Below are 10,919 nucleotides of genomic sequence, written 5' to 3'. Positions count from 1 at the left end.
ATCAGGATGCTGTGCTGTGTCTCTTTCTTAGACAAGTCTCTGGTAATACCTTGGGTCTTTTGTCCCTTCAGTTTAGTGTAAAACTAGGTCTGTAGAAGGACTGTATGTACTATATGCTCAGAAGCCTAGCAGCCGTTGTTTTTTTGTTCTGTTTTGTTTCTCGCTTTTTATCAGACTACAGAGGTTAGTATGATCAGTTTTTCAATTGAATATAAACTCATCAGAAACTATGATTAAAGTTCAAGTATTTAAGTGTTTAGCATTATCAGTACGTTTCTCTTTATGTCAGATGTATAGAGCAGAATAATCAATGAATTGAGGGATTTGGTATTAAATTTTTTTTATCACCAATAAAAATTAAACCTGCTCTTAATGACTCTCAAGTGTCAGGTTAGGGAGCTAGTGAGCAGTAATTGCATTTTTTCAAAATTATTATGATGCTCTTCCTCCCAGCTCCTCTTCAGCTGCCTCAAATGTGCAGCTTCAGAGACTCTCTGCTGCCTTTCTGTGGTCCGAGTAAGAACTGTCTCAATGTCAGTCATAACACCTGAACAAAATACAGAACACCATGCTTGTAAAGGTTTTTATATAAAGTACCTGTAACAGTTGATCAAAGTATTCTTATTTCTCACATACATATTCATACATCCACATAGTAACAGATTGCAGCATCAGCACTCTAGTAACACTAGTAGCCTTGACTTTGTTCACCAAAGATTCTTGTTTACACAATATGATTCACAAATGAAAAGGAAGGAAAACCAACTTCATCATTAGAAGCATATGTCACACAATAGTTTTTTTCTTTTGTTTTTTGTTGTTTTTTTGTCTTGTATGTCTCGCAAGATAAAATATGGCACATGGTTATGAGTTAATCAATGAGAGCATGAATCGGAGGGGGTGTTATCAACTCATACTTTCATTCTCCATTGCAAGAAAAAGGTTCATTTAGAGGACGGCTTTCCTTTACCTTCAGTTTTCTCTTTCTTTGTTGTCCCTGCACAGCTGACAGGCCTGGAGCAGGTGGAAAGTGGTCATAAATATTTTGGTAATTTTACACATTAAGAATCATCACTCCTAACATCAGTGTCAAAATCTGACACTACAAGGGTACTGAATACAGAAAATAGAATATTCAGTGTATCAGAGAACGAGTAGCGCTGACCGCTTGTGAAAAATCACGGCTTGTTTAATGATTGTTCAATCACAGCTTAGCAACTGTAACGCAGCACAAAAGGTCTTTCAAGCTTTGGGTTTGTTCACAATGTGGAAAGACGTATTTCCAGAGTTTAAGGTGGTTCCTTATCGGTGCCATTCCATGACAAATGAGTTAAGGTGTGTTTCTCATCGCTAACATAAGATACAATCATTAGCTTAACCAACAGTTGTTACCTAAAAGGCCAAGCAGCTAATTTTTTAAATAATGCAGTGCCCCTTTTATCACTAGCACATCCACTTAGTTGTATATACACTATCTGTGACGTTGATCCTATCAGAGTTTAAGCTAGTGTTAGCAGTGTTGTCCATTAGATCCAATAACATTTACTGTAGCAACCCTAGCTAGCATCACCCAAGATAACGTCACATTTAACAGACATCTTACTGTCCTAGCATTAAAAGGAAGAAAAAATAAGAGTCCTATTGACATTATTCCCTATAAGGTATGAACTGAACAGACTAAGTTGATAAAACCAATATTTTTATTTGGTGAAGAAGCTAACTTTATGCTTGTTAGCTGTAGCCTTTGTCTTCAAGCATGAAGTTGTTTGTAGCAACCAGTTGCTTCATTAAAAGCCTTTTCATATCTCGCTAATAAATCAATAACTTTTTGTATCCGCTTGAGTGTGTCTGTTCTTAAAACTCTTGATAAATGTTCATCTACTTCACCCTTACTTTTGGTGTGTTTTGCTGAACATACTTTGGTTAAAGGTTGTTTTGTAAGAGACTACCAGTGACGAACAAACACTGGCAACCACAGTGACATCTAATCCCCATTTAACAGAGCAATGGGTGTTGGACAATTACATCTCATTAGGAAACCTGTTGTTTTGCTTTCCCTGTTTCAATTTAGCTGTTTATTAGCAACCATATATGCACACTTTATCCATTAAGTGTCAGCGATAGGGTTTCTTTAAAAAAAATACTAGCCACTAAAGCAATAGCTCGCTTCAGCTACTGGTTTATTATAGTGACACAAACAAGGCAAATGCTATTGTTAGCATTCACAGTTCACCTCTGCATTTTACAGACAGAATTCATTCCAACAAGTAATTTTGACATGACTCAGCTATGATTAATAAAAAATAATTTAGAGAATATTTTAGCTAATGTTTATGTCAAATAGCCATCAAGTTAGTTAGCCTTTGACTGTTGTTCTTTAAGCCAGTAACCGTTGTTAGCTAGAAATGAGAAATTTGTTTAATGGAATTCTTTTAAGTAATGAATTAATTATTTATTTTTGGATCAATTACAATCTAAGATTTGCCACCACACCTGCTGCCCTTATCACTGTAAGATTAGACAACTAAAGGCCTGGCCTGTGTTGTGGGGCTAAGCAAACCTTTACCCTTTAATTGGAAAACTGTGTCATTCTTCGATTAAATCTGTTAGATACTAAAAGTACTGACATGAATAAAAATTGCAAATTCTTGTATAACATTAACTTATTACAGTTCACATACATCTAGTTATGGAGTTGATGATTTGTAACCATTTGACCTTTCTTTTATCCTTTTGCCTGCAGAGAGAGATCCTTCTGGATCGTCAAGTACAACAAATTACAAACAGGATTATTCAACAGTCATCTTGTGAATGCCTTTGAGGAATATGCTACTTGTCTACTATTCAACCCATCAGAAACAGCTAGGAGGAAGGACATGTAAACAAGCATGTTTGCCATGGATTCATAGAGTGCATATTTGTCTCATGAGGTCTGACTCTGGAACAAGGCTACATGTTTTTCTTCAGAGCATGAAAGCGCTGCAGCCCAGTTGGTAATCATCTGAACATGAAACATCTCCTGCTTTGTGAAGACACGAGTCTGGAAAGAGGCATGACATTCTGTTTGATTAAAAATCCATTTCCTCATTTTTAAAAGCAAAGTCTTCATTTCTGTTTGTTTTGTTTTTTTCATATTACAAGGGAAGGCCAAATATTATTATACACAAATTAAACTGAATGTTGAACGCTCTAGTGTTGGATGACTCCAATTTTGGCATACATTTTGCAAAGTGACACACACAACTTCTCTGTATATTGAATTTACAAGCTTTCCATTTTGGCATGTATTCCTTACCATGTAAAGAAAGTCTTTTTCTTCTGGTCTACATGTCGGATGTACAATGCAGCAACATTATGAAAAGCTTACTCATGACAACTTTATAGTCTTTCTTGGCTCATGTTTTTTTGTTTTCTTTTTCTTTTTGTATGAAATAATGAGTCTTAGAATGATATGGCACAAGACCTCCGCCCTGCCGACAGGGCGCAGGTTTTCAAAAACTGAAAACATCTTACTGGCCGTTGTTAGACTTAGAGATATGACATCATCAAGGATAACACTCTCACCTCAGGGGGACATGTATAGGATCAGTATATCCATTTATCCATCATAATGTTTTGAAGGACTACCCTTACAATGGTCCTGTAATGGACCATCAAATTTTTCCATAAATTTATTGGTGACACAGACTGAAAACTCTTCTATAATCTCTCTTGTGATTCTGGAGGAGCTTTCCAAAACCGAATCATAATTCCTTTGAGCTTCTTCATAAAATTCAGTTTTGGGCTTGAAGCTTCTAACAAGAAAGACCCATACAATCTGAAGATGTGGGGTCTTTAAAGGTGGACTTTAGGTGATTTAGGAAGAAAAAAGCACCAGATTTAAGCACATTATGGAAATTGTTTGATCACGCATTTTTAGACAGGAAGTCTGGAGATTTTATTCTGCCTTTTATAAGTTTTCAGCCTGAAAACATGGCTGCTTACCAAAATTCAGAACTATTGTACTCTTTACCCTCTGAGGGTAATCACCCTATACTATCAGAATATGTAATATTTGTTCATTTTTTCTAGCAATAAGGGGACAAAGAACATATTGGTTCTAACCGACACATCAAAATGTGTTGACGTTTGTCAAAAAACCCTGTTTTTCTTGTCTACAAAACTTAGGGTTTGGGGCTTAGATCTCAGATGGTTAATGTACAATAGGTTGCTGTAGAGCCAGATAGGGGTAGGATTAGGGATGAAATGCATTTTAGCAACATGCTCAACAGGTATAGTTGCAGAAACGAGATGAAATTACCTTCTAAATCAATTCTTACTAAGATCGCATTTACGTTTGATCCAAAATGTAAAACATTTTGCTTTTACAGTTCATTAGTTCTCAGATTTCTCTTTGGACATACCAAATAAGTGACCAAAGAGACATAGAGGCTAATCTCGGTGGGCTCTTTTAGTCCTCTGTGTACATGAATACCAAAAACCTGTTTTAAGAGCAAGTGTTTGACCTTGCCTTGACTGATGGATTTATAGTAATGGCATGTCCACTTCTAACCTTTCACATATTGTCCTCATTGGATCGTCCTTGCGCCTGGATGTCACATCGCTCAGTCTAGCTTTCAGCAGTTCAGCATAGCAACTGCTCAGTCTCTTTCGTAACATGAGGCATGGCGTGCCCAACACAAAGCAGCATGCTAGGAAACCTATAGAAGCACACATGCATGTCAAACAACTCCGTGAATAAGTAAGCCATCAGGTCAGTGGACCAGAGAGTCTCTAAATATGGGACAACTGGACTGAACTGCACCAGACAGGACACGACCGGTTCAGACCAGACCGGAGCGATCGAAATGAGAGAGAGAGAATCTGTGTTGATTTATTTTGTCCATGTTGCTGTGGAGAGCCATGAGCAGAGGAAAGAGGGGTGGGTGTTGGGACTTCAAACAGCAGCCAAGGTCTCTGGTACCAAGTGGTGACGCCAACATCAAAGTGTTGTTGTGGAAGAAAAGTCACATCTACAATTGTTGTGTCTGGCTCTGCACTTCCACAGCTGGAGCATACTCACATTTACTTTTGATTACTAATGTGTGTAGTCATTGGCCGAGAAAGCGATCACATGATCTGCTATAAGAACATATCCTCCATGACCCATCACCACCAGTCATTCACACAGTGTGATGCACCCAACACGAGTGTAGTCGTTTAAAAGTATTCTTTCTTTCTTTCTTTCTTTCTTTCTTTCTTTCTTTCTTTCTTTCTTTCTTTCTTTCTTTCTGTTGTCAGCACCAATATGGACTGCAGGAGAAAGTGCAGGGTAAGAGAAATAAATGAGCTCATTCCCTGTGTAAAATGTGCCCTGGAGGGGTCAGTATTGCATTTTCCCACGTATTTGTAAACAGCTTACACAAGGGCTTGTTTAATAATTATTCATCTGTGCCAAAAGGTTTAGCATGTCATCCTCTTAAAAATAGACAAATGGTCTCCTAATTCCCAGAAGATTTGACTGGATAAACCCAAATGTCCCTTTAAAACTACAGTACTTTATATAATATGCGGATGCATGAATCCACTTCAGTACAATAAATAGGAGTGCCAATTAAACAATCTGGTTGACTTGATCTCATCCACGCTATGCAAGTTAATACTCTTTATGTTATGCGAATGGACCTTGCAGAACCACTTTTGATGAGTGCAATAAAGCTTGGGAAGGACTTTAGGAATAAGGTAAAGCGGAGTTGGCAATAAGCAAGTGGTCATGTGCAAGGACATATGAAGTGACCTCATGCAATGGTTCAATTCTCTATAGATAAAAATGCCTCAATGCTAAATATATACTGTATACATATACAGTATATATATATATATATTTATATATCCAGCCTCAGTAACTAAATCTGTGTTGTCTGGCGTCTCTTTATGTTTCTATTAACTTTCACAATAAAACTTAGTCAGGACTTTATTTCTTAACATAAAGGCCAGACTGACAAATTTCTTTACACCCAAGGTAAAAGGTAAATACAATGGATCTCTTGCTCTCTCTATCATGCTGTTAATGTCACATCATGATCTCTGCTAGTCATGCTTTTGATGAAATATGACTTTCCTTTTCTTCATTGTCAGATATATTGTTACTGGGAATCACCGAATTTCCCAGAGGAACCCACCCGAGGGATTAATAAAGTTTTATCTTATCTCCTCTTATCTTATCTCAACAATTGTATCTCAGCTTTAAAACTTGTTACCCTGAGCTCAGGGACCTGGATGCTGAATGCCAACAAGTAGCCTGTTAATCTTGGGAATCTAATCAGATCCAGTCAACATGACTGGCGGTTTGAGAAACACCTCAGCAACCCTGATTTTATCTACTTTGTTGTTTAACTGCAGCCTTCGGGTAAATTTATCATCAACACTGTTTCATACAACGAGCTCTATCTTCTACATTTGAAAAGTTGGTTAATCATCACCAGTAGAGACGCCAGACAACATTACAGCTCAAAGGTAACATTACACTGGATTACATTAGTCTTCCTGTCCTTAACCTATTCACTGTCTATCCTTCCACCCCCCCACTCCCGGCGCCCTCTTATCGGTCAAGGCCTATGAGGAGCTTGGTCTTCTCTTCCTCTTTCTTGCTCTCATTTTTCAGATCAGCAAACACCTGGGTAAAGAAGTGTGGGTCGGTGTTGATCTGGAGCATCTTGCCACTCATGCGGTTGATGATGTCCAGGCAGCGGTCCCAGAAGGCTTCTTTCTCTGCTTCCACCAAGAAGGGCTTCAGTGGGTAGGAGATCTCGTTGCCCATGTAGGAGTAGGACAGGTAGAGGCAGGTAAGCAGTGAGGCCTGCAGCTCGCGCTCCGAGGCCACCTCAGCTGAGACCACGTCGCGGCACAGCATGTAGAGGAAGACCACGTTGGCTGGAGTAATGAAGCCCTGATCCTGCCAGCCCTGAAGAAGGAGGGAGCGGTCCACACTGCGCAGCCAAAGCACTGGATCTGTCGGGGATAGACGCTTTAATCTGTAACACCGACGGCACAGGAACTCGCCCAGGCTGCGCATAAGTTCACTCGTGGATGCCTGTGTTTAGGAGGGAAGGAGAGAAGACTTGATCAAATTATGCATGCGTGAGTTTTTAGTTTTCCTTTTGCTGTAGAGTGAAGGTTACCTGAACAATGACTCGTTTTGGCGTTCCAGCTGCAGTGGAAGGCTGGATCCCAGAACCTGTGAGGGAATTCTTTTTGGCAACGACAGTAGCTACGTTAGCCAAGGTTTTGGAGGCGGGCAGGTGGGAGGAGGTAGTGGTAGTGGTGGCTGCTGGGTCCTGGCTGGATGAATAGGATGAGAGGTTAGCACAGGACTGAGACTTCTTGAGCTTCAGGCTATTGGAGGCTGAGTTGGTGGTGGCGGCTGCATGACCATCCGGAGAGCTTCCTTTCCCCCCATCCCCGCTGTCTGACTGTAATTTCTTGGACCCCTTCCTCTTCGCTGATACAGCCACTATACGTTTCCATGGGAGCACACTGATGATTGAGGGACGTTTTAGGGACTTTGCTGCTGCAGCAGCGGCATCCTTGGCATTCTTGCTGTTCTGGACGGCGGTGTAGTGGCCCACCGTGGCCGGCCCATCCTCAAACAAGGCTGCCTTGCGGTAGCTAGGAGACAGCGATAACACTGTACCCATGATGTCTGGTTAGAGTTAGCAGCAGAAACAGGGTACAGTGGAAAGTAGTGGGGGAAAGCTCTTTGACTAGTCTAGACAAAAAGCTTGGAAAGGGTCAGCGTCTCACTTCTGGAGGAGTTTGAACCTGTGAACAAACAAACAACAGAAAAAAAAGCAGCAATATTAGTTCGATTTCATTTCAACTGATGAAGTTTCATCAGTCTTCTCTCAGTAGAAAATGAGATGTAGATGTGGAGTGGTTTATCAAAGCAAAGAATAGACCTAGACGCTAAAGTTTTGCACAACCATGACAACTTAACACTCCACTCGCTGATGAATATTGAACACGAATGATGAATATTTTTTGCCTGTTTGCAAGACCAGAAGTGACATAAGACACTGACTCAAAAGAGAATATTTATCGTTGGGATGGTGAACTTTCCCCTAAAGCGTTCAGTCTATTGCCTTCCTCTGCTAAGACACTTTCCTCACTATGAATTCAACCATCCAGTTAGATAATTTCATGAGGTTGCTGCTGTCAGCCTTGTCAAACATGAAAAATGAGCTACAGTCTCTGAAAAAGATCCTGGGATGAAAGAAAGGCTCGTAGTAATCGTAGTATGAGTTAAGTTTTCTTTTTACTATTTCGAATGCTACAATCCTCACGTCTGAGCTTTGGCTTGTTTTGGTGAGGAGAGAATGAGGAAAACCAAGAAACATTGTTAAAATCTCCCCAAAACATCTGTAAGTGGACCCTGAGTTAAATGGGTTGGGTTATACACAAACTAGTTTTCCAAGAGCAGAATGAACTGAAGCCTACAGCCATGACAAGGTATCCAGATGAAACACCCCAAATGGCTGCTGGACTTTCAGATAAGACTTTTCACAGTTTTCTCGCACAGGACTAAGGAGAGTTTTTACTTCTCCTTTTGAAAAAAGAGTAAAGAGAGTAACCATTGAGGCCCATTGAGTTTGACTACTGTCGGCTCCAGTCAACCATGAAATGTGGTTGAAAGGCTATTTAAGTCCAAAAAGGACCGCACACACTTTGGTGCTCGAGGTCTTCACACTAGTCTAGAAATGACCCCTTACCTTCTTTTAACCATAAAAAGTGACAAATTTGGTTGAGAGTCCAAAGATATTTTGATATCTTTAAGATCAGAAACATTCTATTTGTTTTAGTGAGGGGAAATAGGAAAACATGGGAAAATGTTTGGGAAAACCTATCAAGATAAGTCAAATTCATGACATTTCAGTATCTCTTTTGCAAACAGCATTCAGACACTTTTTGTTTTCTTTTGATGGAGGAAGAAATCCAAACTCCTGGAGAAAACCCAGTGGACAAACATGGTTTTCAAGCTACAGGAAAATTTTGTTGTGATGCAACACTGCTAGCTGCCTGCTAGCTGCAGTAACATACAATAAATATCAATCATATCAATGTTTACAAATCACACATGTATCATTGGTGATCATTGGTGAAAAACCTGGATTCTTATCTGCTAGACCATGAGAAACAACCTGTAACCGGCCAGATAGATATTTACACAGTGAATCTGCTGTCCACTTGTAACAATGACAACTGAAGAAGCTCCTGCCTGGAGGAAGAGCCTGCAAATGCAGATGAAAGCAGGTCACAAGACCAGCTTCCCCTTTCAGAACACGTCAATAAGATGAGTTTAGGTTAGGTGGTGGGAGTGGGTTTTTTTTTTTACTGCGCAAATCTCTGCTTCCAAGGTCCACATTGAGCTGTTGGTACTGTATGTTCATTAAGTGAAGAAAAGCACCCCAGAGCTTATGGTTACAGCAATATACCAACGAGAGAAAGAGTCAGCCAACTGCATTAGGTGTCTGTGCAGAAACTTCATAATAAATCGTGCAGCCACACAAATAGCTGGCATTCCATCACAGCAGTCATGTATAAACGGCGCACCTCCCCACATAAAGCTGCATATAGACGGCACTGGTAGCCCCAGCATGGGCCTACCAGTGTTCACCAGCATTATATAAGAACCGAGATAAGGCCACGGAGGCAGGAAAAGAAATGTGCGCAAGCATCCATCTTAGCTTCAAAATGGAAGCCTTGAACACCCCCCCCCCCCCACCCCCGAACACCACCAACACCAGGCAGCATCAGAAGCACACACCGAGAGGCAGCCCTGAACATTAGGGGAAAATGCTTTTTTCTCTCCTTTTGAGCAGGTGGCTGTGTACTGACTGATCCTGCGTTTATCTGAGAATTATTTGAGCGTCTTTAATATTTCATCACCTCACAAGGCTGGTGTTACAGGGAAAAACATGTTTCCTACCTTCTAATTAATCTTCTTGTGAAATCCATGTATCCCACCTTGACCTCCCCCGTACCCTCGCTGCTGGGTAAGATCAAAATGTGAAAAGGCTTTCCGCCCACGGAATCCACAACCGCCGGCACGAGCTCGTCCAGCCAAACGGGTCTCGCTCGAACACCGACAGGTCTGCTGCCCGCGCCCCTTCCCTTCAGAGCCTCATTCAGAAAGAGTCTCTCGCTCCTCTGCGGGAATACACACGCAAAGCGAATATGTGCCGCACTCCTTCGCTCGCAGCGAGTGGAGAGATGTCTTCCATTGAGAAGCCCAAAAAACTACACGGTGGAGGCTGTTTGATGCTCACAACTCGCCCAGACATGAATCAAACAGCACGCCGGCCCGCTGGTCTAAAAACCTACATTAACACAAAAAAGCGGCGACAGAGAGAGAGTGGGGCAGAAAAACATGGCCACGATAAAGTCCAAAAATAGACGGCAGCTTATTCCCTCAGTAAAGCAGCAAAGCAAAGAGCGAGCGAGACAGGGAGAGAGAGAGAGAGATGCGGGCATCAGCACTTATTCGGGTTGGATGTGCGAGAGAAACGGCGCTCTCTCATTGGCTGCTGCCTGGATGCTGCTGCCGCCGCTGAAGTCGTTCAGCCTATCGCTCTCCGAGGTGCTGAAGCAGCCGGCCAAACGTGTCGAAGCTGCTGCTGCCGTGCTGTGGTGGAGGTGGTGGAGGGTGGCTGCTGAGGATCAGCGCAGTGATTTTTGTGAATCACTTCATCACAGCGAGTGAGGCCCCGTTAACACCGTGTTTGCTAACAAAAATAGCAGATTCACAGGCGAATCCACCTCTTACAGGTACAACCCCCCCCCCACCAACACACACACACACACACACACACACACACACACACACACACACACACACACACACACACACACACACAAAAAAAAAGACAAAAATAAACGGATCT

General features: G+C 41.4%; 1 protein-coding gene across 1 annotated transcript; it reads right to left on the bottom strand.

Moving 5' to 3' along the window:
- Positions 1-569: 569 nt before the first annotated feature.
- Positions 570-10,473, bottom strand: LOC102215422 (cyclin-dependent kinase 5 activator 1-like). Its single transcript, XM_005750990.1, has 3 exons — positions 9,965-10,473; positions 7,161-7,800; positions 570-7,072 (listed from the first exon to the last, which is right to left on the bottom strand). The coding sequence occupies exons 2-3, from the start codon at positions 7,674-7,676 to the stop codon at positions 6,581-6,583; spliced, it is 1,008 nt and encodes a 335-aa protein (XP_005751047.1). The 5' UTR covers positions 7,677-7,800; positions 9,965-10,473; the 3' UTR covers positions 570-6,580.
- Between the last annotated feature and the right edge of the window lie 446 nt (positions 10,474-10,919).

The sequence above is a fragment of the Pundamilia nyererei genome, unplaced genomic scaffold (assembly GCF_000239375.1).
Source record: "Pundamilia nyererei isolate P.nyererei 1_Seehausen unplaced genomic scaffold, PunNye1.0 scaffold00295, whole genome shotgun sequence".
NCBI lineage: Eukaryota > Metazoa > Chordata > Actinopteri > Cichliformes > Cichlidae > Pundamilia > Pundamilia nyererei.
This window is presented reverse-complemented; position numbering and strand designations above follow the sequence as displayed.